The 27,434-nt window shown below is 46.9% G+C and overlaps 1 protein-coding gene across 1 annotated transcript in view; it reads left to right on the top strand.

The window, feature by feature from the left end:
• Positions 1-27,434, top strand: part of HACL1 (2-hydroxyacyl-CoA lyase 1) — an 84,903-nt gene that overhangs the window by 19,075 nt on the left and 38,394 nt on the right. Inside the window, exons 3-5 of the mRNA XM_082259486.1 lie at positions 6,153-6,193; positions 6,367-6,447; positions 23,940-24,012. Coding sequence (XP_082115612.1) covers positions 6,153-6,193; positions 6,367-6,447; positions 23,940-24,012 — 195 coding nt within the window. The remainder of the gene's footprint in view (positions 1-6,152; positions 6,194-6,366; positions 6,448-23,939; positions 24,013-27,434) is intronic.

Here is a 27,434-nt window from a genome sequence, read left to right as displayed (position 1 = left end):
CCACGACATAGCCCCACTGGACTAGCAAAGCAAAGTCCTAGCGAGGTCGTATACGACCGGGTCTCGACCCGAGTCGCAGCATTCCTCCTGGCCGACAGCCCCCCATTTAGAAGGAGAGGGGTTCTGTCTGGAGCGATACCCTCCTGGTTTCTGTCTGGAGCGGTACCCGCCTGGTTCGTGGTATGGTGGGTAGCTGTCCCCCCTACTCCCTCTGGAGGGTTTTGGGGTGGACATGGGCCCCTCCTTGGGACGGTCGGATCCCCCGGTTCCCCTCCTTCCTGTCAGGCAGCCCCCTTGTTATCTGTCCCCCATCCTACCTCCCTCCACATATGCTAGGGATGTTTGGGTGGTCTGATCCACCTCCTGGGGTGTGGGGGCGGGGCACTATGCTGGCGATGGGGGCTGGGGGGGGCGTGCCGGCGGCGACCGGACAATCTACTGTGCCGTGGGGGGGGGGGGTTTACCTGGTGGGGTCCCCCTGTTGGGGGATAAGAGCGAAATTCGATTTTGTAACCGGACCAAATTACTTTTTGGACCCACTTGTCTTGCACCAGGAAGTCCGCGAGCCTGGAAAAAAATGAGCAAAGACGTCCCCCCCACTCCCGATAAGGCTGAAGAAGCCTTGTCTGCACGTCTGGAGAAGCCCGCTTTCGGCTTGCCAGACCAGGTTCATTTTGATCCTCCAGATCTCCGGAGATCCTGAAAGGCTTCAAGCCCTTGTCAGTCGACCCTGAGGGCTGAAAAAAAACTTCTCATGGAAGGCCCACGTCTATGACAAGGTTCCTTGCCCTTAGTAGCCTGCGGACGAAAGGTACTCTTCCCCCTGTGAGACCTTTTATGATGTCATCCAGGGTAGCTCCAAACAGGAGTGTAATGGTAGTTTGTCAGGCAGCCATTTCGTTCAAACGCTGTCGCAAGCATCCATCTTGTGTTTGGAGCTCAGCTGACCGGGTTAGAAACCAAATGGGTCATTTCTTACCAGCCTAATCCCCCAGCTCCTTTTGGCAGTGTTAATTACCCCCTGGGTCACTGAAGGCTAGGTTTCTGCGCAGCGGACGCTTCTAACACCTTTATCATACACATGCAGACCGGCCTCCTAGCCATTCTGTCTCCTCGTGCTCTAGAGTTAATTGGTAATCTGAACACAGCCATATGGCTCCTAGGTCATAGAACAAAAGCCTTCAATAGCCTGTTGTGTGGGGACACAGTTAACCCCAAACTTCACAATTTTATACACAAGCAAGATATGTCTCTAGAAAATATATATTTGAATGCCAGATAAAATACCGATCGGATTAAGATAAACTTGATCACTTTCCTTGCTAGGGGAGACAAGCTAGCGATCAGATGCCTTACAGGTCAGAGGTTATTCCGAGATAACCCATGTTTAGTGTCTGTAGAAAATAGATTAAATACCGTACACTCCAATGTCAGTTTCAAGCATGTAACTGTTACATATTTCCAGATATGAGTTATTTTAATAATCTGTCTAAACGGGATGTGTCTTAGCATTTGTGAGCCTCCAAGGGGGCGCCCATGGATGCCCGTGAGCCTATTGGCCAAGTCCTTCTGGTGACACCCCCTGGGGGGTCAGAGAAAAGGACAGGAACTGATAGAGAGTTCAGTCTTCATTCTACCATCCAAGCAATAACATCGCTTTAAGAGAAGGACCGATCGCATGTTCAGCTTCTGAAACTAATATAATACCAGGACCGTTTAAATGCAAATATATTCACTCTCTATCTTCATATTTCTAAATTGCTGTATTATGTCCCTATTTCTTTGTAACCCATTTTTCTTTAAATATTTTGATTTGCACCAATTTTTAACCTTTCTTATAATTAAACCTTTATTTTGAAAAGTGTTAACTTTGTCTCTAAGCTATTAAACGCAAACTGACCCAAAGAACCTGCCTGCTGAGAGCGCTACTGTTAGGATAAATCCTCCGGACATTCCTGTCTGTATGTGACAGAGCGTGTTACGAATGATTATTCTAAAGTCATAATTGATATTTCTAAAATCACTAGCGTCCGCTGGGCTCATTCAAACGTAGCTGTGGTGGCAGGGAAAGGGTTAATTGTTTAATTAGCCCGGTGACAATCGCTCTCAGTCTGCTGGCATCTAGATGGTGGTCCCGCAAGCTGGACAATCTGTGTGCCGGGTGCAGCTGAGAGTGGCATTGTTACGCAAGTGATGGCAGGGTGTGAGATTGCTTGGTCTTTGGTCACGAGTTGGATGAGAAGGCCAAGGGTCTGATGCCCGCCACCGTCACAAGGAGATCTCCTTAAAAGGGAAGAATACCTCACTCGGCGGGCGTTGGACCAAGGGGAGTAGTCCTGTCACCTGGAGGTGTTTCATCAGTTGTGTCTCCGGTGGGGCACCTCCAAGGGGGATCTGTTGGCGTCTCGGCTCAACAGAAAGGTGCAGAGGTTTGTAGCTCGGTCAAGGGATCCTCTGGCGGATGCCACAGACGCGCTGGTGGCCCTGTGGGGTCAGTATCCTCTGATTTATGCCTTCCCCCCTCTCAAACTTCTGCCAAGACTTCTAGGTAGGATCGAGGCAGAAGGGATTCCGGTCATCTTAGTGGCTCCAGAATGGCCTTGCTGGGCTTGCTATGCCGATCTGGTGTGGCTGGTCGCCGACATTCCTTGAAAACTTCCTCTCCGGGAGGATCTGTTGTCCCAAGGACCAATCTTCCATCCTGCTTTACAGTCGCTGGCTTTGATGGCTTGGCTGTTGAATGCCAGGTGCTGAAGGATAGAGGTTTATCTGAGTCGGTTATTCCTATACTGTTAAAAGCTAGGAATTCTACTTCTAGGAGGATTTACTATCGTACGTGGAAGACGTACATTGCATGGTGTGAGTCTCTTGGGGTTCCTCCTTCTCAGTGGCTCCTATCTTGACCTTCCTTCAACGGGGGGTTGAATAGAAATTGGCCTTGAGTACCATCAAGGGCCAGGTGTCGGCTTTGGCTTTTGGAAGCACTTCGGTGCTTAGTGCCTCCTAGCCTTTCCGTCAGTGGCGCAGGTTTGAAAGGCGGCCACTTGGTCATCGGTGCACATTTTCACAAAGTTTAATACAGTGGACATTTTGGCATCTGCGGATCCTTCTTTTGGCCGCAAGGTTTTGCAGGTAATAGCAAAAACTGTCCATCTGGCTCAACCAATAAAAAACAGTAAAGAAAACACAACCATACAGTTCCATATACACAATCCCTATACCCGCATTTGATCCAGAGGAAGGCGAAAAACCCCAGCAAAGCATGATCCAATTTGCTACAGCAGGGGAAAAAATTCCTTCCTGATCCCCCGAGAGGCAATCTGATATTCCCTGGATCAACTTTACCTATAAATATTAATATCCAGTTTTATTATTTACACCTAGAAAAGAATCCAGGCTTTTTTTAATTCAATCTAGTGAGCTAGCCAGAACCACCTCTGGAGGGAGTCTATTCCACATAATCGCAGCTCTTACTGTGAAGAAACCTTTCCGTAGTTGGAGACGAAATCTCTTTGCCACTTGATGTAAACGAGTGCCCCCTTGTCCTCTTTGATGACCTTAAAGTGAATAACTCCACACCAAGTTCACTATATGGACCCCTTATGTATTTATACATGTTGATCATATCCCCCCTTAATCTCCTCTTCTCAAGAGAGAATGAATTCAGTTCCTCTAATCTTTCCTCATAGTTGAGCTCCTCCATGCCTCTTATCAGTTTTGTTGCAGTTTTCTGCACTTTCTCCAGTTCCCCGATATCCTTTTTGAGAACTGGTGCTCAAAACTGAACAACATATTCCAGATGAGGTCTTACTAATGATTTGTACAGGGGCAAAATTATATCTCTCGCTCTGGAGTCCATGCCTCTGTTAATACAAGAAAAGGACTTTGCTTGCTTTGGAAACTGCAGTTTGGCATTGCATGCTATTATTAAGCTTATGATCTACCAGTCGCTTACATGCTACAAGCATACAGAAGCACAATCACAGTAATTCCTGATCTGCATAACTGTTGAATTGGTGTGATTGGCCAGGCACATTTTATTTGACTGGTGAGGGTCGTCATCTGGCTTAAAGACCAAAGAACATCACACTGGCACAGATCATGGGAGTCCTGTAACAGAACACATTGCAGAAACAGGATTTCACAGTTCACGATATAGATGATTGCTCCAATATGCAGACACCCACAGTGGATGACACAGAGCCTTATTAATGTGTGTTACTTTCCACCCACTTTGATTACAGTGCTAATGAAAAGTGTTTTTCAACCTTTTTTCTTGAGTGCAGCCACGTGAATGATGGTTTCCCATCAGACCCTTGCCAGCCTCAAGCATGCCCCCAGACATGTTTTTGAGATGTCATCTATCTGATTGTATTCTGGATACAATTTTAGTATCAGAGTAATGGACAGTTGTGTTTTTTATTTTTAATTGAAAAAATTTGAGTATTTATACTCAGTTTCATTTTGAAATGGTAACTGCACTTTCATGGGTAAAACAATTATCAAAAAAATAATAATATTATAGCACAGTGATGGCGAACCTTGGCACCCCAGATGTTTTTGGAACTACATTTCCCATGATGCTCCACTACACTGCAGAGTGCATGAGGAACATGGGAAATATAGTTTCAAAACATCTGGGGTGCCAAGGTTCGCCATCACTGATATAGCATATGCAATTGCAACACCAGTCCTATTGTAATTGAATGGTATTAAAAATGACTTTTCCTTTTCAATCTGCAGAGCTTTAATTTTCTGTAAAACGCAATGCAATATGGCTACCTGGAGGTTTTCTGTACAAAGATGGTGTACAAAACATCCCCCAGAAATGTCATTTCCTGCTTGTGATTGGCTTGCTGATTTTCCCAGAAGTCTGCACTGAGATACAAGTCAGATTTTGGGCATCCCCTGCAATAAAAATATAATTTTTGGCTGAAGGGATGCGGACCCTGCAACTTTCCTCATTAGAGCCCCACAGGTGCAGTACAGCTGACTGATAATTATGAAATCCCTCCCATTCACATTTATTTAGCACATGGACACAGACAAATTGCTATTTCTTCAGAATAACATCAATCTGCAACAAAGTTTGTTAAAAATCCTTACAATGTACATTGATTACCTACAGGGGAGGGGATGGTTTTTTTTTTCTCAACAAAAGTGGAGTCACTTTTTAGGTTTTACAGATTACAAAGGAAAAAGGGTACCAAGGCGTTCGCCTAGCGCACAGTTACAGGCCAGGAATATTGCTACCCAATACTGGCTACATCAGTTGGACCAGTCATATATGTGATTAAAGTGGCACTTAAAAAAAAAATATATATATATATATATTAATAAATAATGATAACATTTAGCTAGTGGGTTAATAATAGATTTAGAAAAATCATAGTCTACCAGTATGGCAGACATTTTTTTCTTACTTAGGAGCCAAGTCACTTTTTTAAATTGATCAGTATTCATTTTCAGACCATCCCATTGTATATGTTTCAGGGTACCTATCTCCTTACAGCCTCTAAAGCATACTGTAGGTCTGATATATATTATTACAATACTGTATACCAGTGTAATAGTGGTTTATGGTCTGTAGTAATTTGCATAACCCAATCCGCAGTATTTCTTCCAATATCTTCTTATTAAGCTTGCATCTAAGGCCTCATGCTCACTGGAGATTATCAGAACGCCAGTAGAAAGCTGTTTTTCAGCTTTTTTGCAGTAGAGTTTTAAAGCGTTTTTCAGTGTGTGTGTTTTTTTTTTTTTTTTAGCTTTTTCAGCTGTAACGTTTTTTAGCTTTTTTTTTTTTTTTTTTTTTTTTTTTTTAGCAAAACTATACTCCCACAAAAGCTTATGGCTCAAAAGTGTTGATAAACGCTGAATAGCCAAGTTTTTCAGCATTTTTAGGCTTTTATCAGTTACAGCGTATTTACAGCTGAAAATCTCTGCTCACTAGTTCTGGGGTTTTCTTTCTAGCCAGAAAACGCTCCTGCCAAAAGCTGCTGATAACAGCCTATGTGTGCATGGACACATGGGATAACTTGCTGGAGAGTTTACTGGCTACCGAATAAAACGTTTGAAGCTAAAAACAGCCGCTAAAAAACATCCAGTGTGCATGAGGCCTAAACGTAATTTTTCTATTTTGTATCCTATTTTAGGCCTGCTATGCTGCATCAGCCGTGGGATATCTTACAGGCAGGTAAGGTTTTAAAAAAATATATTTTTAAACTTATAATAGGGTAAAGATATAAATGACATATGCGTATTTCATATTTGCCACTTGCTGTTTGTAGCTGGAATATTCCATCAGATTTGAACATGTAATAAATATTTGTTTTGTTTTTTTTTTTGCTTTTTATTATTTTTTTTCAGACCTGCCGTTTGCCTTGTGGTGTCTGGACCCGGTCTCATTAATACCCTCAGTGGGATGGCTAATTCTAATATGAACTGCTGGTAATATCACCTAATATCACCTATCTTCTGAGAACCAGGATACCCAGATGATCGATTGTCATAATAATGGTCATTAGAATATAGAACACATACTGTAGTTGTGATTTGGATTCTGTTTTTATTTTTTAACCACTTGCCTACCAGTCGCCGTACTCATACTTCGTCAGGTCGGCTCTGTCCCGCAAAACGACGCACATGTACATCGTTTTGCAGGACAGCTAGTGGGGACATGTGCATGCTGATTGGCTACAGGGGGAGCCAATTAGTGGGTCTGGCGGCCACAATGTGCGCCAGGCACGTGTGATCGCTGCCCATGGCGACACGGCAGACCGCTGTTCTGTCAGTAATGAACACAGGAAATCTGTGTTCCTCCTATTTAGGAACACAGGTCTCTGTGTTCATTCAGCAAGCCCATCCCCCACACAGAAAGCACCCCTTAGGAATACATTTAACCTTTTGATCACCCCTGGTGTTAACCCCTTCCCTGCTAATGTCATTAGTACAGTAACAGTGCATATTTTTAGCACTGATTACTGTAGTAAAACCTGTGGGTAAAGCCCCCCAACCCACCCTCCAACCTCAAACAAATCTTTGTTTAAATATATGTAAGGTTTACAACCTCTGTCAGGTTTTTCTTGCTGTCTGTTTCTCCGCTGGAAATATATACCCTCCTTTCTCCTCTTACCTACCAGGATGGCAACACCTGAGAGATGAGAGGCTCCACCCTACAGAAAACACAATCAGTTTGCAGCTGTTTAAAAGACCCCACCCTTTCCCGTTGTCCCTCAGAATTGATTGTGTTTCTCCCACAGCAAAATGTTTGTTTTGTCTTCTCTGACCAGAAGACCTAGAGAGTCGGATGGTACCCCTGTGAGGCAGGTTTAGGAACACTGGTGAGGGCCGCACTAACCTGCAAGCCTTGAGTTTCTCACAGGTCGCCTATTTTATTCTACAGGCAGTTTGAGCACAGTGTGGTGGTCCCCCGCCTTTGTACTCTGCTCAGCAGCTCGAGTCTCCAACTGTTGCCCCCCCCCCCCCCGCATACAGCGAGCTCAGTGCTCTGAAGGGCCGACCAGGTGACCTAAGCGTCAAGGGGAGGCTTGCGCTCCAAGCCTCGCTCTGAAACTGGAACTACGGAACAGGGAAGAGGCAGAGCACACACAGCGCGACCTGGAAGAGGGAATAAAGCGCAGAGGAGACACTGGACCCGTGTGGCGGCGGGAAGGTGACAGACTCTCCAGCTATCAAGAGTCAGAGAGCTGCAGGGAGCGCAAAGCCTATCTGGATCCACCTCATGGAGAAGGAGAATGGAAAGACAGCACAGGTGGCTGCAGGCAAGAGCAAGTCGGGCCCCGTAAGTGCCTTTCCTTACTTGGGGGTAATACCAGAGTCTGGCATAAGTCCCTAGTAGACCCAATGCTCTCCCCTCCTGGGGGGGGAGTAGACGTGTGGCCAAGTAAAAGGAGGGCAGAAAGAGTGACAGATGGTTGTTTCTCTATCGCTCATTGACAGACGTAGTTTTCTTGATTCTCAAGAGCTGGGTTATGTTGTCTCCGCAGGAGTAGGACTAGGCAGAAAGACAAAACGTTCTGGCTCCACCTTAGGGGCAGTCCCTGAGGGTATATCCTCCCTCTCTCTGCTACAGGGAATCAGTTTTTTTCTGTCTAGTCAGGAGTAAGGACCTAATTCCTTGCTGGGATCTTTTTGGTCCTGGCAAGATTTTTTCTTTAGAAGAAATATTTTTTAGGTAGTTTTTTCTCCAGTGTTTTTCCTGTGAGATCTTCAAGCAAAAACGCCGGACTGGGCGACACTAGTGGTCACCCCAGCCGGCCTACGAGCGCGCGCAGACCATTGCATTGCGCTTGGTCGGCCGCGACACATTCAAGTAAGTATGCGGGGCCGGGCGACGGGCTGGATGTTGAGATCCAGTGGTCACCCCGGTTTCTGCCTACGAGCGCGTGCAGACCAGAGCTCCGCGCTGGGTCGGCCGCGACGGAGTCCCAGTGGAGGGACTGACCTTGCGAGTTAAAAGTCTCGCTTGGACGCCAGGAACCAGAGAGTCGAGGCGTCCGGAGTGGTCCACAAACCCCCACCCCGGTGGAGAGGGTATTGTGAAGAGAGGGTGCCTGTCGGTTCGGTATGGTGAGTAAACGTTCCCTTTTTTCTTCCCTCGTTATGAGGCAGTATGAATTATGGGCCCCTCCATACATGGTCAGCATATATCTGACACTAAAAGTCCCCCTTGTAAATACAGTATGTGTTTGTGGGAAGTGGACTTGGTTTGAGAGCTAACACTCTACCCAGCAGACTGTAGCATTACAGCAGACATAGGAGGTATAATCCTACCTTATTTGTAGAGTATCTCCTGTAGATCAATCTATCGCCACTCAGCAGAGATGCAGGTGGATGTGCTGGGAAAAACGATTTCGGCGGTCCGCCGCCATTTTGCCGTAGACCAGGTGCATGCATGTCCTCAGGTCACGCCGGCCGCCATGTTTTTGGAGTCTAATGTCTCCTGTATGGGGGCGGCCATGTTTCATGAGCCCAGCTACCTCGTGGAGAGCTGGGAACGCCGGAAGGCGTACACAGGGGGCGGAGCCACGTCCTTCTACCCGGGGAAAAAGCAAACAGCTCCTTCCAGTCTGTAAAAGACAGACGCTGACTGCAGTTGGTTGGAAACTTCACTGCATCGGTTGGTGAGCCTTGGGGGTCCCTCTCTCTCTCTGTGGGATCGAGAAGCAGGTACTCTGAGGGGCGCTATTGCGCTAGGGGGAGACACATAAAAAAAAAAAAAAAAAAGAGGTATTTTTTATTTAAAAAAAAAAAAAGTTTTTTTTTGTGTTTTCTGGCAAAGGTGTCCTGAATTAACATGGACCCTGCCACTCATGTATCTCCTCCGGATCCCCTCGAGGGGTCTGCGGGATCCTCCAGCACCCCACTGACGATTGAATCATTGTCCGCTATTATGGAACTTTTGTGTCCCGGGTGGAAGTGGCTTGTCAGGGACAGGGCGCAAGTAAGCGACCCCCGCCTAACCCCTTATTATCTGAAACCTCGGATTCAGACTCTGAGCCTATTTCTGCAGTTGCAGGTACTTCATCTGGTATTGGTGTCTCGTGTACTGTCTTTTTAGACAGTGAGGAGGATGTTTCGGCATCAGCCATAGCCAGAGAGGTAGCGTTGGTAAACGCACTCATTGTATCTGTTCAAGAAACCTTAAGATTACAGGGTATTCCGTCAGAAATAGCTGAAACTGAAATCCCTTTTGGGACTAAAAAACGCATCAAAGTGGCGAAGGTTTTTCCATTGCCCAAATGTTTTGGCAATCCAATCAAAGAAGAATGGAGTCTGCCAAAACGCATTTCTACTATTTCTAAACGCATTAACAGGCGTTATCCGTTTGAGGAAACCCTCATTAAGAAATGGACAGAACCACCTGTGGTGGATTCACCAATTGCTAGATTGAATAAAGCCACGGTTATTCCTCTAGAAGACGCTCCGTCTTTTAAAGATCCAGTGGATCGCAAGATAGAAGCTATGTCTCGCACCATGTTTACCTTGATTGGATCAGCTTTCAGACCAATAATTGCTATTGGTCTGGTTTCGCAGGCTGTAACTGTATGGACCAAGTGGTTACGCCGGGACCTAGAAGAGGTCCCTCAGGCGGTATCAGATTCGTTGGAACAAATGATACAGGGGTTACAGTTTGTGTGTGATGCGGCGTTAGACGCCACTTCATTATTGGCGCGAGCATCTATCTCAGCGGTGGTTCTCAGGCGTACACTGTGGCTAAAAGGTTGGTTAGCCGACCAAGGTTCCAAAAAAGCATTGGCTAATATCCCCTTTTTAGGAGAGCGTCTATTTGGAGCCAACTTAGATGAGATCATTAAGGATCTCACGGGTGGAAAGAGCACCTTTTTACCGCAAAATTTTAAAGGTAAAGGAACTCGTCAAAGATGAGGGCCTTCTTTTTCTGCTCACAAGAGGTTTTTTCGTCCCGCGGGTGAAAAAATTAAGTCCTCCAAAGCTCCTGCAGGAGGCGTCAGGGGTCGTTGGTCGGGCAAGCAAAAGCCCGCCCCCTCTAGACCTGAAGATAAACCGTCCAAAGCCTGAAGGTGCGCCCCCACCCATAACTGGGGTGGGGGGACGTCTTCGCCGGTTCCCGGATCCATGGCTTTCCAGAATCCCGGACAGATGGGTTTGCGAAGTCATAAGGTCAGGGTACAAGATCGAGTTTCGATCTCTCCCACCGGTGCGATTCTTCCCTTCCAATAGCCGACTATCCCTGGATCGTTTAGACGATCTGCGGAGAGCAGTCACAGATTTACTACTACAAGGAGTGGTAGTCCACGTTCCTTGGACAGAACGGTTTCAAGGTTTTTTATTCAAACCTATTTACAATACCCAGGAAAGAGGGCAAAGTGCGTCCAATTCTGGACTTAAGGGCACTCAATTCTTTTGTCAACATAAGAAGATTTAGAATGGAGTCCATTCGCACAGTAGCAGCCTTTCTGCATCCAGGGGATGTCCTAGCGTCCTTAGACATCTAGGACGCATATCTTCACATTCCCATTTTCGCAGGACATCAGCGGTTTCTACGCTTTTCCGTAGAAGAGAACCACTATCAGTTTGTGGCGTTACCTTTCGGTCTCGCCACGGCTCCGCGGGTCTTCACGAAGGTGTTGGCCCCAATGTTGGCACTACTGCGCCAAAGAGGCATATCGATTCTAGGTTACCTAGACGATCTTCTGCTTCATGCAGAGTCTCCTCAGACCTTGCTACAAAACATAGAAATTACTATGATTTCTTTACAGGAATTCGGGTGGCTGGTGAACCAGCAAAAGTCATTGCTGGTTCCCACCCAGAGGCTCGAATATCTGGGTCTAATTCTAGACACAGTCAGGACAAGAGTTTTTTCTCCGGTAGGGAAACTCCGAAAGATTCAATCAGCAGTCCAGTTGTTACTATCCAACAGCTGGTCTTCCCTTCGGACTTGCATGAGGGTTCTGGGGTTGATGGTGGCTTCCTTCGAAGCAGTCCCATTTGCCCAGTCCCATACCCGAATTCTTCAGCAAGAGATTCTTCTCAGATGGAATCGGAATCCGGAATCCCTGGACAATCAGATCCGATTGAGCAAACAGACCAGAGAGTCTCTGGTCTGGTGGCTTCGGTCTCCGATGCTCAGCCAGGGAAAGTCATTTCTGCCAATATATTGGACGACAGTGACCACGGATGCCAGTCTATCCGGATGGGGAGGAATTCTCGGTCAGTTATCTGTCCAGGGACTTTGGTCCCCGGAAGAATCCAGGTTACCGATAAATGTATTGGAACTGAGAGCGATCAGACTTTGTCTGATTCACTGGACCGAGCAGCTCCAGGGCAGCCCGGTTCGGATCCAGTCGGACAACGCCACGGCCGTGGCTTATGTCAATCACCAGGGGGGCACCAAGAGTGTCCGAGCGGCCAAAGAAGTGGCTTGCATTCTTCGCTGGGCGGAACGATTTGTTCCAGCAATCTCTGCGGTGTTCATTCCGGGGGTGGAGAATTGGCAGGCAGATTATCTCAGCCGTCAGACTCTGGATCAGGGGGAATGGTCCCTCCATCCAGACGTTTTCCACCAGTTGTGCCTACGATGGGGCACCCCGGATATGGATCTGTTGGCATCTCGATTCAACAGGAAAGTTCAGAGATTCGTGGCTCGCTCCCGCGATCCTCTAGCAGAAACTACAGACGTACTGATCGCCCCGTGGGGGCAATACCAGCTAATGTATGCCTTCCCTCCTCTTGGGTTACTGCCAAGACTTCTTCGCAGGATAGAGGAGGAAGGAATTCCAGTAATCCTGGCAGCTCCGGACTGGCCTCGTCGAGCTTGTTACGCCGACTTGGTCAGACTGATGGCGGACGTCCCGTGGAGACTTCCTCTCAGGGAGGATCTACTGTCTCAGGGACCGATCTTCCATCCTGCTTTACGATCGCTGGTTTTAAACGGCCTGGTTATTGAGACCCAGGTGCTGAAGGACAAGGGATTGTCAGCTTCAGTTATTCCTACTCTAGTCAAGACAAGGAAAGCGACTTCCAGAAAGATTATCATCGTACATGGAAGTCTTATATTGTGTGGTGTGAATCCCTTGGGTTCCATCTACATCTTTATTCGGTAGTCCGAATATTGGCTTTCTGCAACAGGGAGTTGAGCAGAAGCTGGCCTTGAGTGTTATCAAGGGTCTGGTTTCAGCATTTGCTATCTTCTTTCAGAAGCTTTTGTCTACTCATTCCTTGGTGCGGAATTTCATCCAGGGGGTGCGACACCTGGCTCTGCCAGTGCACACGCCGTTACCATCCTGGGATCTTAATTTGGTGCTGTCGGTTCTTCAGACACCTCCCTTTGAAAATATCAGGGAGATTCCCTTGCTTACTTTATCCCAGAAGGTGGTCTTCTTGGTGGCTATCACTTCTGCACGCAGGGTGTCAGAACTGGCTGCATTATCCTGTTGTTCCCCAGATCTGGTGGTTCATAGGGATAAGGTTGTTCTTCATCCGAATCCATCCTTCCTTCTAAGGTGGTTTCAAAGTTTCATTGAATAAGGACAGTGTATTGTCCTTCCTATGTCCTTAGCCCAATCATCCTCGAGAATTTGCATGGCATTCCTTGGATGTAGTTCGGGCGATCAGGATATACTTGAATACTACGGATTCAATTTGTAAGACGGATTCACTGTTTGTGATCACGAATGGCCCTAAGAAGGGGTTGCCTGTTCTGCTGCGACCATCTTTAGATGGATCAGACAGACGGTGGTATAGGTTTATTTTATCTAAGGGTCGGGATCCCCCGTTCCCTGTTAAGGCGCATTCTACTCGGGCGCTTAGAGTTTCCTGGACCTTCCGCCATCAGGCGTCTGTGGTTCAGGTTTTCAAGGCGACTGTTTAGTAGTCGGTTCATACCTTTACAATATTGTATAAGGTTTATGTGATGGCATCGTCAGATGCCTCTTCTGGCCGCAAGGTTCCTGCAGGCCACTGTTTGAGGAGACTGTTGGTCTACCTCGAGGATTTGTGGGGTAGGTCTCATCTGTTTACTCGATGAGTCCTTTGATACTTCTGGTTGGTTCCGGTTGGGCCTTCTAGATTGGATTTTGATTCTGTCAATCCCACCCCTCATTTTGTGGCACTGCTTCTGGATGTCCCAGCTCTTGAGAATCAAGAAGACTACGTCTGTCAATGAGCGATAGAGAAAAATTGATTTTTGTAAGATCTTACCGTAAAATCCTTTTCTCTTAAGCTCATTGACAGACGTAGTACCCGCCCCTCTATCGTTGAGTTGGGTTGGGTTAAATTCTCTGTTACTGCTTTAGAACAGAACTGATTCCCTGTAGCAGAGAGAGGGAGGATATACCCTCAGGGACTGCCCCTAAGGTGGAGCCAGAACGTTTTGTCTTTCTGCCTAGTCCTACTCCTGCGGAGACAACATAACCCAGCTCTTGAGAATCAAGAAGACTACGTCTGTCAATGAGCTTAAGAGAAAAGGATTTTACGGTAAGATCTTACAAAAATCCATTTTTTCCTCTTCTCTTGCAGAATCCCCAAGTGGAACCCAGGCCTCTGATAAACCACCCCCTACATCTGCTTGCACTAGCTCCTCTACAAAATTTGGCAATTCTGGTTAAAGATTGTCCAAATCTCACACTAAGCCATTCTGTTATAGGTGTATTAACAAGCTGGCTGGTAAGGAGGCCTCAGGGTTAATGAAGGATGTCCTTAAGCCTGTTCAGGAGGAAATGTTAGCCACTATCTAGTCCTTTCTAACCACTGTAGCTTCACCCCAGGTAGCAGACCCATAGTAGCTAACCACTAAGGAGGACCCTTCTTCTCTGGAGAGTTTACTTTCCAAGATGGGGTCGAGTGCTTTTCTGCCTGTTTCACGGGGACCTCTCCCCGCTCAAGCTAGGAAGGAGGAGGAAGACTTGGGAGAAGCAGAAAGTCAGGCAAAATCTGAGCTCAGCTCTGTGGAAGAGGTTAAATCTGGATCTGGATATAGTGAGGCAGAGGAGACCAAGGTAAACAGAATTCTGTTTGGTCTGGATGACTTAGAGGGACTCCTTCAAGCTATTCATGCCAGTGAGGAGATCATTGAACCACCCAAGGAGACCTCAGCACAAATAAGATGTATAGGCGGTTGTTTAAAAATCAGTCCAAAGTATTTCCTTTACACCAGTCCTTGAAGAATTTAATTTTTCGAGAGTGGGATGTTCCTGAAAGGAGTTTGGTCAGACCAAAAGCGTGGAAAAGAAGATTCCCCTTTGATGAGGACGTGGAAAAATTCCTAAAGATTCCTAAACTGGACGCCTCCCTATTCCAGGTGACTAAAAGGTCTGACCTCTCCTTTGAGGATACAGGGAGCATCAAAGATGCCATGGACCCTAAGTCAGAGTCCCTGTTAAAGAAAGCATGGGACGGCAATTCATCCACTATGGCCCCAACGTTGGCAGCAACCTGCTTTGCCTGGAATGCGGACTTATGGATAGAAGACTTACTAAGCACCTTTTACAGGGAAATGAGTCTGAGGAAGTTCTAGATTCCCTTTCGGTTATAGGGAAAGCTGTCGCCTACCTGGCTGATGCTGCAATCGAGACTGTCAAAGCCTCAGCTAAAACCTGGGCCCTTATTAATTGGGCTAGGAGGGCCATTTGGGTTAAAGCATGGGAAGGCGATTTTACTTCAGATGCAAAACTGTGTGGCCTTCCTTTTGAAGGGTCCTTGCTGTTTGGCCCAGCCCTGGATAAAGTTTTGTCCAGATCCTCTGAGAAAGGGAAGACATTTCATATAAAACCCAAAAGGGAAAGATATATAGGAAATGTTTTTTCCATTGACAATGTGTGTTTGTTGTGTTCAAAAGTATTGATAGCTGCAAACGTCCACTGCCTTCACCTCCGTCTGTGATATCCTCAGATTCTGAGACAGATATGGCTGCCACGGACGCTCCCTATCCTGATGGATCGGTGTTCTCGCATTCTGGTGGTGAAGAGGACCTGTCCTCTTCAGCCGCCGCACGGCAACACACATTGGTGGAAGCACTAATCGTTTCCGTGCGAGAAACTTTAAAAATGGCAGATGAATCTACAGCTTCAGGTACGCAGGTGTCTTTTGGCTCCCGTAAAGTCCAGAAGTCAGGCAAGGGGTTTCCTTGTCCAGAGCTTTTTGACAATATTGTTAATTAACAATGGCGGCACATCAAGCACATGCTAGTGGTGCCAAGCGCTTTAAACGCTGTTATCCCTTTGCAGAGGCGTCTTCCACTTGATGGACTGTCCCACCAAAGGTGGATCACCCAGTTTCCAGATTGAATAAGTCTATTGTGGTTCCGGTGGAGGAATCCCGGCCTTTACAGCCCCCGTGGATAGACGGGTGGAGTCTCTGTCCTACCATCTACTCATGTTGGCGGGTTCCATACTAAAACCAATTTTTGTGAACATTCTGGTGTTACTTAAGGGGAACTTGGAATCTCATCCGGTGCTAATTGGAACTCCTGGACCAGATGGCTCAAGCCCTTGGGTTCATGTGTGATGCGGCCCCCCTAGTGGTCTGGGTGTCTGCAGTGGAGATTGCTATAACCATGGTGTGGTTAAAAAGCTGGTCGGCGGACCAGGCTTCCAAGAAGGCCTTGACTGATCTTCCCTTCACGGGAGAGAGGTTAATTGGATCTTCTCTGGATGGTCTGATCAAAGGTCTTACGGTCGGGAAGAGTACTCTTCTCCCTCAATTCTCTAAGGGCAAGGCGCCACGTCATAGATGGGGGCCTTCCTTCACTGCTCACAGGCGGCTTTTTCGTACCTCTGTGTCGCAAAAGAAGGAAAGCCAGTCAGGTCTTCTGGGGGTTCCAAGAAGCCATGGTCAGGTAAATCAAAGCCAGTCCGGTTCTGCAGACAAATCCTCGTCTGCATGAAGGGGAGCCCTCAGCTGCTTCTGGGGTGGGGGGACATCCTTTGCTTCTTTCCGTAAACATGGACTTCCTTTATTCAGGACCAATGGGTTCACTAACTGATCCGATCAGGGTAAACAATCGAATTCTGGTCCCAACCGTCGGACATTTTCTTCCCGTCCAATCTTCATCTATCTCTAAACCAGGTAAGGGATCTACGAGAAGCGGTACAAGATCTGCTTGCACAAAGGGTGAGTGTGCAGGTTCAAGGGTTTTATTCAAACCTGTTAACTGTGCCCAGAAAAAAGGACAAGGTGCGTCCAATCCAGGGTCTCAGGTCTCTGAACCGCTTAGTGCGGGTACAGAAGTTTTGAATGGAGAACATCCACACGGTAGTGGTGTCCCTACACCAGGGAGACTTCTTGGCCTCCATAGATATCAAGGACACATATCTACACATCCCTATCTATGTTGGGCATCAGCGGTTTCTTTGCGTTGCCGTAGCAGAGGAGCATTATCAATTTGTGGCGTTACCCTTTGGTCTCGCCTCTACCCCCAGGGTTTTTATCAAGGTACTGGCCCCAGGGTTGGCATTGCTGCTCCAACGGGGGATTGTGATACTGGGGTATCTGGACGATCTCCTATTGAGAGCGGACTCTCATTTAGCCCTGTTGGGTGATCTATCGATCACTGTCAGAACCCTGCAAGAGTTTGGGTGGAATATCAATTTCAAGAAATCCACCATGATACCTTCATTGAGACTGGATTATCTGGGCCTGACTCTAGATTCTGCTTTGGCTAGGGTCTTTCTTCCCCTAGACAAGCTGCAGAGGTTCCAGGGGGCGATTCGGTTGCTGTTGGCAAACAATCTGTCCTCTCTGCGGATTTGCATGCGGGCCTTGAGTCTGATGGTATCAACCTTCGAGGCGGTTCCATTTGCTCAGTTCCACGCGAGACCTTTACAAAGGGAGATTCTGTCAAATGGAACAAGGATCCAAAGTCCTTGGACAATTTGATTGGGTTGAGCCACAACACAAAGTCTGCTCTGTTGTGGTGGCTTCAGTCGCCAGCACAAGTCTTTCCTGCCGTTGTTTTGGACGGTAGTGACCACGGACACCAGCCTGTCAGGCTGGGGCGGAGTGCTGGGAAAGCTCTGTAACCAGGGAACCTGGACAGTGGAAGAGTCAAATCTACCGATCAATGTTTTGGAGCTCAGAGCAATAAAGGTTTGTCTGAACCAATGCACGACTCATCTGCGAGATTGTCTGGTTCAGATTCAATCGGACAATGCCACGGCTGTGCCTTACATCAATCATCAGGGGGCACCAAGAGTGTCTTGGGGGCCAGAGAGGTGGCTGAGATTCAGGCTTGAGTGAAAAAGTTTGTTCCAGCCCTCTCTGCTGTACACATCCCAGGTGTGGAGAACTGGCAAGCGTTAGGTGTTGGATCAAGGGGAATGGTCCCTACTCCTGGAGGCGTTTCATCTCCTGTGTGTCCGGTGGGGAACACCCGAGGTCGATCTGTTTGCTTCTCGTCTCAACAGGAAGGTTCACAGGTTTGTAGCCAGGTCTCGGGATCCTCTGGCCGATGCCACAGACACACTGGTGGCTCCTTGGAGTCGGTATCTGCTGATCTATGCCTTTCCCTTTGCTGAAACTTCTGCCGAGGCTTCTATGCATGCTAGAGGTGAAAGGAATTCCAGTCGTTCTGGTGGCCCCAGACTGGCCTCGCCGGTCTTGGTACGCAGACCTGGTAAGGTTGGTCAACCATGCTCCTTGGAGACTTCCTCTCAGGGAGGATCTGCTGTTTCAAGGGCCGATCTACAATTCTGCTTTACAGTCGCTGGCTTTAATGGCATGGCTGTTGAAAGCCAGGTGTTGAGAGAGAGAGAGAGAGAGGTCTTTCTGACTCCTGTGATTCCTACACTATTGAAGGCCAGGAAGTCCACTCCCAGGAAGATCTATTATCATATGTAGAAATCATACATTTCATGGTGTGAATCACTGAAGGTGCACCCTCGCTTGTTTTTAGTAGCTAAGGGTTTTGGCCTTTCTACAAAAATGAGTTGAACAGCGGTTGACTTTTGGGCACTATCAAAGGCCAAGTGTCGGCTTCGGCTATTTATTTCCAACGCTCGTTCGCTACGCATGCCTTGATTCACACTTTTATTCAGGGAGTGCACCATATGGCTCCCCCAAGACAATCCCTGCTACCTCCTTGGGATCTGAATTTGGAATTATCTGTTCTTCAAAAGCCTCCTTTTGAGAAAATTTGGGAGATTTCTCTGCTTTCATTGTCTCAGAAGGTTGCCTTTTTGGTGGCTATCACTTCTGCCCGCAGAGTGTCTGAATTGGCGGCGTTGTCCTGCTCCTCACCTTATTTGGTGGTCCACATAGATAAAGTGGTACTTCGACCTAGTCAGTCATTTCTTCCTAAGGTGGTTTATTATTTCCATCTAAATGAAGACATTGTGCTGCCTTCTTTATGTCCTAAGCCCAAGCATCCCAAGGAAATTGCCTTGCATTCTTTGGATGTGGTTCGGGCCATCAGGGTTTACCTGGTGGCCACTGAGTCTTTCAGAAAATCAGATGCTCTTTTTGTCCTTACAGAGGGACCTCGTAAAGGATTGGCTGCGCCTGCTGCGACCGTATCCAGATGGATCAGGCAGACTGTTGTTCAGGCTTATTCACTGAAGGGTTAGGTTCCTCCTTTCCCTGTGAAGGCTGATTCTACTAGGGCGCTGAGTGCCTCTTGGGCTTTTGGCCATCAGGCGTCAGTGATTCAAGTTTTCAAGGCGACAACTTGGTCGTCTGTGCATACGTTCACAAAATTCTACAGTAGATGTGTTTGGCATCCTTGGATGCCTCTTTTGGCTGCAAGGTTTTGCAGGCTGCTGTTTGAAGGAGAACCTTTTTGTTTGTTCTCTTTGAGGGTCTATGTTTTTCTAGGTGAGCTCCAGTTGTTCCTGGTTGAGCTCTATGTTACCTGGTTGGCTAATTTTAGCCTTTGCGGAATTACATTCTTTGCGTTGTTTTTTCCGCCCCCTCATGCATATACTGCTTTGGAACGGCCCAATGGTCTAAGAATATCTGGAGCTGCGCTCGTCAATGAATAGAGAAAACTGGATTTTTGTACCTACCGTAAAATCCTTTTCTCTGAAGTTCATTGACAGACGCAGCACCCACCCCTCTACTTGTGAGTGAAATGGGGTATTTTTGTCTTCTAAACACTACTTGCAATGAAACTAAGGGCTGTAGCAGAGTGTGTGGGGTTATGCCTGCAGGGACAGCACCATAGGCGTGGTAAAGCTTTTTCCTGCCTAGTGCCCTATTCCTGATGGGAGGAGCATAATCCAGTGGTCTAGTAGATATGGAGCTGCGTCTCTCAATGAACTTCAGAGAAAAGGATTTTACGGTAATTACAGAAACCTGGTTATTTTTCAACTTATTTAAGAAGGCTACCGCCTAGAATTCTCATACAAACCCCCACAAAAAATTACATTAACACATCCACCCAATAATGTATTTAAAAAGAGAGCCCTATTATGAGGGATCCAGGATCTAGTGGGACAGCAAGTGGTAGTGCTGGTGCCAGAAAGTCAGCTTTACCAAGGCTTTTACTCCCATGTGTTTCTGGTCCCCAAATCCTCAGAGAAATCTTGCCTTATCATAAACCTCAAGAACATAAACAAGTTCCTAGAAAACAAGAAGTTTTCCATGGAAGGTATCTATGCAGTACACAAAAACCTTTATGACTACTCTGGATCTCAGGGATGCCTACTTGCATGTTCCGATTCATCCACAACACCCAGCATTCCTGAGATTTGCATTAATAACCCACAATTGGGTCTCACATTGGCAATTCAGGGCACTCCCCTTTGGTCTAGTGGCCAGGCCAAGGATTCTCACAAAGATCCTGGCGGTAGCCTAGCTTCATCTCCAGGGAATAGCTTTAATTCCTTACCTTATCTACTGATCTTCGGACCTTCAGCAATCCAGGTGAGAACAAACACCCAGAAGGTGATAACCTTCCTGCAGACACTGGGCTGGTTGGTCATCCTTGGAGCCAGCTCAGGTTCATACCTATCTAGGCTACCGGATAGACTCATGGGTTCAAAAAAACTCTTCCTTCCAAGGGAAAAGGTAGAGAAAGTAGTCTCATCAGTAAATAGGCTGATGGGAACCCCCTCGTGCTCCAGGAGAGAGATCCTGAGAGTTCTGGGGCTTATGTGAGCCAGCATCCCAGCAGTTGTTTGGGCACAGCTACACTCAAGAACTTCAATCCTTCCATCTTTCTTCTTGGGGCAAAAAGTTTACGAAAGTTTAATCCTCACCCCCTCATGTAAAATATTCCCTAAGATGCTGTTCAGTACCAAGCAATCTGGGCACGCCCCTGGGGTCAGTGGGATCCCCTGAAAGTCATCACAGATGCAAGCACCTGGGGATGGGGGGCCCACCTAGAGAAATCCAGAGCCCAGGGCACCTGGAACAAGGAAGTAGCCCAGGCTTCTTCCAGTTTCAGAGAGCTCAGAGCAGTGGGCGATGCTCTAAAGGCCTTCGAGAGTTCCATTTCAGGCAAAGAGATTCAGGTCTGCTCAGACAGCGCTACAGCGGTAGCTTACCTGATTCACCAAGGAGGAACCAGGTCCGGACCCTTCCTAGACCTAGCCAAGAAAATTCTAGTCTGGGCCGAAGGAAGGGTGGTCTCGTTGTCGGCAATACACATAAAAGGGGAAAGCAGTTAGGGAGCAGACTTCCTCAACCGTCAACCAGTAAGACGGGGAGTGTTTCCGCTAGTCCAAAAAGTTGGCTGCCCAGAAGTAGATCTATTTGCCAGCTTCAATAACAGAAAGGCAAAGAGGTTCTTCTCCCTCTCTCGGGAAAGAGTCGGAGGGCTTGGATGCTCTAGCCCAGATCTGGCAGTTCGAGTTGGCTTATGCCTTTCCCCATCAAACTCTAATCCATTGAGTCATACAAAAACTCAGTCATTCCTCGGGCCTCTGCCTCCACCTGATTTCGCCATGGTGGCCAAGGAGGGCATAGTTTGCGACCTTGAAGGTGCTATCAGTGGAGCCTCCTTGGAAGCTTGCAAACTTTCCACACCTACTTTCTCAGGGTCCATGGTTGCACTCCAGGCCGGAGTTCTTCCAGCTGACGGCTTGGTTAGTGAGCACCAGAACCTTAGAAAAAAGGACTGCTTTTCTAAAGTTTGGAAAACATTTTGTACTTGGCGTAGGCAGAAGTAGATTTCTTCCACCTCTCCCCTTAATCCTAGGGTTCCTACAGGATGGGGTAGAGAGGGGTATGGCGGTCAAAACTCTTCGGGTACAAATAGCAGCTCTCTCAGTTTTTTTTAGACGCGAGACTAGCAAAAGGACCTTTTACCTAAAAGATTTTTGACAGCCAGGGATAGAGCTTTCCCGGTCATAAGAGATAGGTTCTCGTCTTGGGACCTGACTAGGGGAACTAGAGGCATTATCTATAAACCCTTGAACCTTTTGAATAGGTTCCCTTTAAGTTTTTGACCCTAAAATTGGCCTGTTAGCTATCACAACCGCTAGAAGGATAGGGGACTTACAAGGTCATTAAGGAACTATTTTTTCCTTCCAGATCCTTTATATCTGCTCAAAGTAGCCTCATGCTTTCATAGGACACAAGAGATAACCTTACCATCCTTTTGTGATAACCCTAAGAATGAGAGGGAAAATACATTTTATAGTTGAGCTGTAAAGAGATGCCTCCTCACTTATTTACAGAGGACCAAAGAGTTTAGGAGGTGTAATCCTCTTTTGATTATCTATTCTGCACCAAGTACCCTACCTGGCCTCTAATCCTTCAGTCTCTTGGTGGATCAGAGAGGCCATTGCCGTGTCATACTAGAGTTTAGGTAGTCCTGCACCAGCAAAGCTGAAAGCACACTCAACCAGAGCCCTGGCAACCTCCTGGGCTGAGAAAGCAGGAGCCTCCTAGGAACAGATTCGCAGGACAGCCACCTGGTCCAGTGAAGTACACCTTCCTGAAGCACTACCGAATTGAGGTGCTGTCACAGCAAGACCTAGCCTTCCGCCTAAAGTTGCTACTGGCGGTGGTCCCACCCTACTTGATTATCCCCTCAGATGTTGCCGTCCTGAAACGTGAAAGGAGAAACGGTTAGACTTACCGGTAACAGTATTTCTACGAACCTTCCAGGACGGCAGGCCTACCTCCCGTCCAGTTAAGGGGGGAGGAAAGAATGTAAACAATAGGTGGTGAGTACCTAAGTGAATTTATACCCTTTGTGGATCGGTTGGGAGAATTACTTTTTTAAAACTGAGGGACAAGTGGAAGGGTGGATCTTTTAAGCAGTTGTAAACTGAATGTGTTTCCTGTAGGGTGGAGCCTCCCATCTCCCAGGTGTTGCCGTCCTGGAAGGTTCGTAGAAATACCATTACTGGTAAGTCTAACCATTGGTTTTCCTGTCCCTGTGGCCACACAGGAAGTGTGTAAACACCTGACAGAGAGTCTGTGTATTCTTTACTGTTGTCTTACTGTTTTAACATAGAAGGGTAAATCTTCCTAATGAGGACAAGGATAATAATAAAAACCTAATAGAAAATCGAACAACATTTTGACTGGAGTTCTTCTTTCAGAGATTCACCAAGAAAGTGTTTAAAAATGATACTAAAGTCTCATTATTTTTTCTTTAAAAATAACAAACATGTTATACTTACCTGCTGAGTGCAGTTGGTTTTGCACAGAGCAGCCCGGATCCTCCTATTCTTAGGTCCCACGCCCACACTCTTGGCCCCTCCTTCCTTTCGAGTGCCCCCACAGCAAGCAGCTTGCTATGGGGGCACCCGAGCTGAGCTGCTGCTTTGTGTGTCCATTCAGACATGGAGCCATGGTTCGCCCACCCCCTCTCCCGCTCTCTCCTGATTGGCTAACTGACTTTGACAACAGTGGGAGCCAGTGGCACTACTGCTTTGTCTTAGCCAATGAGGAGGGTGCGTCCTGGATGGCCAAGGCACTCGGGGACATCGCTGGATTGAGATGGGGCTCAGGTAAGTGTTAGGGGGCCTGAGGGGGGATTCCCCCATCAAAACTGACTGTGCTAAAAGGGAATTGTGGTTGAAGGAAAGAAAATTGCATAATGTCTGGCCTAACTTAGTTCTCCCAAGCAGTCAAAGGGCGACCATTTGTCAAGCTCACTTAATAAATTCAATGGGACCGGGCCACAAATGCATTCCAAATGTGGCTATGATGGTTAGGATGTGGTAGTTTATTGTAAAATCCCATTGGAAATTAAAATAAATAAAAAAAAACGTATCATTTTAGAAGACTGCTGTATCACCTCCTGAATGCCTGTAAACTGTCTCTAAACCGCCTCTTTAAAAGCCACCCATACACATTTACACATTCAAGAGCAGAGGTAGAGCCTTCCACCAATTTGAATGAGCCCCAAAGCGGCGTGTAGACATTAGATTGTGACTGGTAAACAAATAGGTAGCACTTTGTTGTTCAGTAAGCATTAAGAATATATATTTTTTTTTGTTATGGGTTTTTCTTTTAACTATATTCATTGTTGTATTTCTTTTTGTTAGGCCTCTGATTGTCTTAGGTGGATCTTCTGATACTAACCAGGAAACAATGGGAGCGTTTCAAGAGTTTCCCCAGGTACATAGAGTGTTTTAAATCTCAGTTTATGTTACATGATTACTTGGGCGTCCCCCCCCTTTCTGGAATCTCTGACAGCTGCCTGCAGCGGGCAGGGCCGAGGATTCCTCGCTGATGTCGGTCAGGAAGGGAGGAGGAGGAGAGAGGCGGCAGGTCACGTGAGCGGCAATCGGCGCTCTGAAAACTGGTAAAGAACCGCTTATTTCTTTAAAACACAGAACGGGCAGACAGGGTTATTATACGGACTGTAGACAGGACATGGAACTTTAAATAAAACTACAGCAGCAGGAGGGGAAGGGACAGGCACTGACACAGGAGCAGACAGGCAGGGAGAGAGGGGGGAGAGAGGACAGGGGGGGGGGGGGGGACAAGAGGGCTGCGGAGGACAAAAGCTCAGCAGCCATGGTATACTGTGGTCAGTATACAGAGGGGAGGGTATAGCCAGGCAGGATCAGCCAGGTATTTTAGGTGATAGAAGGGGCCAAATTACACAGCACAAACACTGTTCTGTATAACATGCTTTGAAGAGGAAGTAAACTCTTCCTTTTTTTTTTTTCCCCCTGCAAGGTAAATGCATAATGTGCTAGTATGCATCGAATACTATCACATTATGTGACACTTACCCGCAACGAAGCCCGCGATGTCCCCACTGCCGGTGTAACTTGAGAATTACCTACCCCGTGAGAAAAACCTACCCTCGTCACTTCCTGCCAGGAACAGCTGAGCAGCGCAGCAGTGCGCATGCTCACAGCCCCGGATACGTAATGGAAGAGTTGAGGAGATGACTAGTGCGCATGCGCACTAGTATGAAATGATCACGGTGTCCGTGAAAAAAACCTACCCACGCGGCGGTTACATTAAAACAGCTGTGCTACAATATGAGTCATCTCCGCTCCTGTCCCTGTCACTACCCTGATCTTGGCTAGTAAATATAAAAGCGGCTCTAGGCTCCGTGATTTATCTTTTCATACACCCGCTGCCGCTTTTATATTTACTAGCCCAGATCAGGGAAGTGACCGGGATAGGAGTGGACTCATATTGCAGCACAGCTGTTTTAATGTAACCGGTCGTGTTACACACACTGCCGTGCACCGGAAGTGACGAGGGTAGGTTTTTCTCACGGGTAGGTAATTCTCACGGAACACCAGCCACATCCATCTTCGTCCGTCTTCCTTCCGGGTCTGCGGATTCCGGCTGTATTACTGGCCGGAGCCGCGTGACTTCAATCACGCGTATGCGCGCGTGACCCGCCGGTCACGGCACAGGGCTCTGAGGAAACAGCACAGGCGGCCGTTTCTTCAAAACGCATGTGCGATGACCTCATCGGCTGCATGCAATGTAAATATCTCCTAAACAGTGCAAGTTTAGGAGATATTTATTTACAGCACCTATAGGTAAGCCTTATTATAGGCTTACCTATAGGCAAAAGTAATCAAAGTGGATTTACAACCCCTTTAAGGGAACAGGATCAATATATTTTTTTTTTTTTTTTTTAGAAAAACAAACGCTTTAAAAATAAATTCTGCCTTTAGTGTACCTATTGGAATGAGGTAGTGTACATAAAAAGTACAACATAGCTAAAGGGTTTAAAAATAAGCAGTGTGTCTGCTATGTCTACCAATAAAGATTGTTACAATTTGAAAAAAAAAATAAAAATAAATAAATTCTGCCATTTCCCCTTTAAAAATAAATGCTCAAAATTATAATAAAGACTGAAAAAAGTTCTGCAGACTCCCATGCATGATTATTAAACCAGATATAGATTTTTTTGGTCAAATTTACTGTACTTTTACTTGAAGGGGGATCTGTCAAAAAAGGTAAATATTAAAGCGGTTGTAAACCCTAAAAAAAAAAAAAAAAAAACCCTGCAAGACAAAGGCATAATGAGCTAGTATGCATCGCATACTAGCCCATTATGTGTAACTTACCTTAGAACGAAGCCCCGACACTGACCCCCGGACATCGCTGCGGGCGCTGCCATGATCCCTCGCCGTCTCTTCCGGGTTCGGCGGCTCCGGCGCGGTGATTGGCCGGAAGAGACGGCTCCGGCGCGATGATTGGCCGGAGCCGCGATGACGTCACTCCCGCGCATGCGCGCGGGAGTGATTTTCCGGCAGGCTCCCAGCAAACATAATTGAAGGTCCCCCCGGACCTTCAGAGCGCATGCGCCGCTCGCGCGAGCGGCTGCATGCACTCAAATATCTCCTAAACCGTGCCGGTTTAGGAGATATTATTTGTACCTACAGGTAAGCCTTATTATAGGCTTACCTGTAGGTAAAAGTGTCAAAAAGCGGGATACTATCGCTTTAAAGTGGTTGTAAAGGCAGAAGGTTTTTTATTTGAATGCATTCTATACATTAGGATAAAAACCTATATGCAGCAGCACCCCCTAATACTTAACTGAGCCCCATCTCTATCCAGCGATGTCCACGAGTGCCTCGGCCATCAGGGACTCTTCCCTCCTGATTGGCTGTGACACAGCAGCGGCGCCATTGGCTCCTGCTGCTTTCAATCAAACTCAGTTGGCCAATCAGGAGAGGGGGGTGGGCCTGAACTGCAGCTCCGTGTCTGAATTGATGCACGGAGCTACAGCTTTTCTTGGGTGCCCCCATTTGCATGCTGCTTGCGGTGGGGGCGCTTGGTAGGAGGGAGGGACCAGGAGCTCTAGCCAGGCACCCGAGAAGAGGAGGATCCAGGCTGCCCTGTGCAAAACCACTGCACAGAGGAGGTAAATATAACATGTTATTTTAAAAGAAAGGAAAAAAACAAGACTTTACAATCCCTTTATCTTCATACAGAAAGCCTGTCAGTACTAAGAAGCATCTTACAGCCACCGATCAGATTCAGATCTGCCTTGAAAGTTTCAATCTGATTGATCATACACAATGTACAACACATACTTCAGGATAAACTTGCAGTGACCATGTTACATACCGGTACTCTCAAGATTCAGACTGCCGTGAATTGCAGAGAGCCAAGATTAAAGTGTGTGTAAACCCTAGTAATGAAGATCTACACACACCCCGCACTGATAAAGGAGCTTTCTGCACTATGGCACTTTGAACTACACCTATTACTTTTTTACAAGTGTATTTACAGACCTTATTAGTTTTGGTTTGCACTTTAGACATATGAAATTCTTAAATTTTAAATGTATGAATTTTAGTATATCTATTAACCACTTCAGCCAGGATTTGTGCCCTTTCTGACCAGGCCCTATTTTGCGATTCGGCACTACGTTACTGTAACGGACAATTGCGTGGTCGTGCGACTCTGTAACCAAACAAAATTGATGTCCCTTTTTTCTCTTACGTCCTCCGACAGTCGCCGCCTCTTCATATTCGTCACATATGGGGTATTAGACTTTGCTCCGAAGGAGTAGCTAGGCAACAGAATATGTTAACATTAAAGCTTTTAACATA

The sequence above is a fragment of the Pelophylax lessonae genome, assembly GCF_965119305.1.
Source record: "Pelophylax lessonae genome assembly, chromosome: 5".
Taxonomy (NCBI): Eukaryota; Metazoa; Chordata; class Amphibia; order Anura; family Ranidae; genus Pelophylax; species Pelophylax lessonae.
This window is presented reverse-complemented; position numbering and strand designations above follow the sequence as displayed.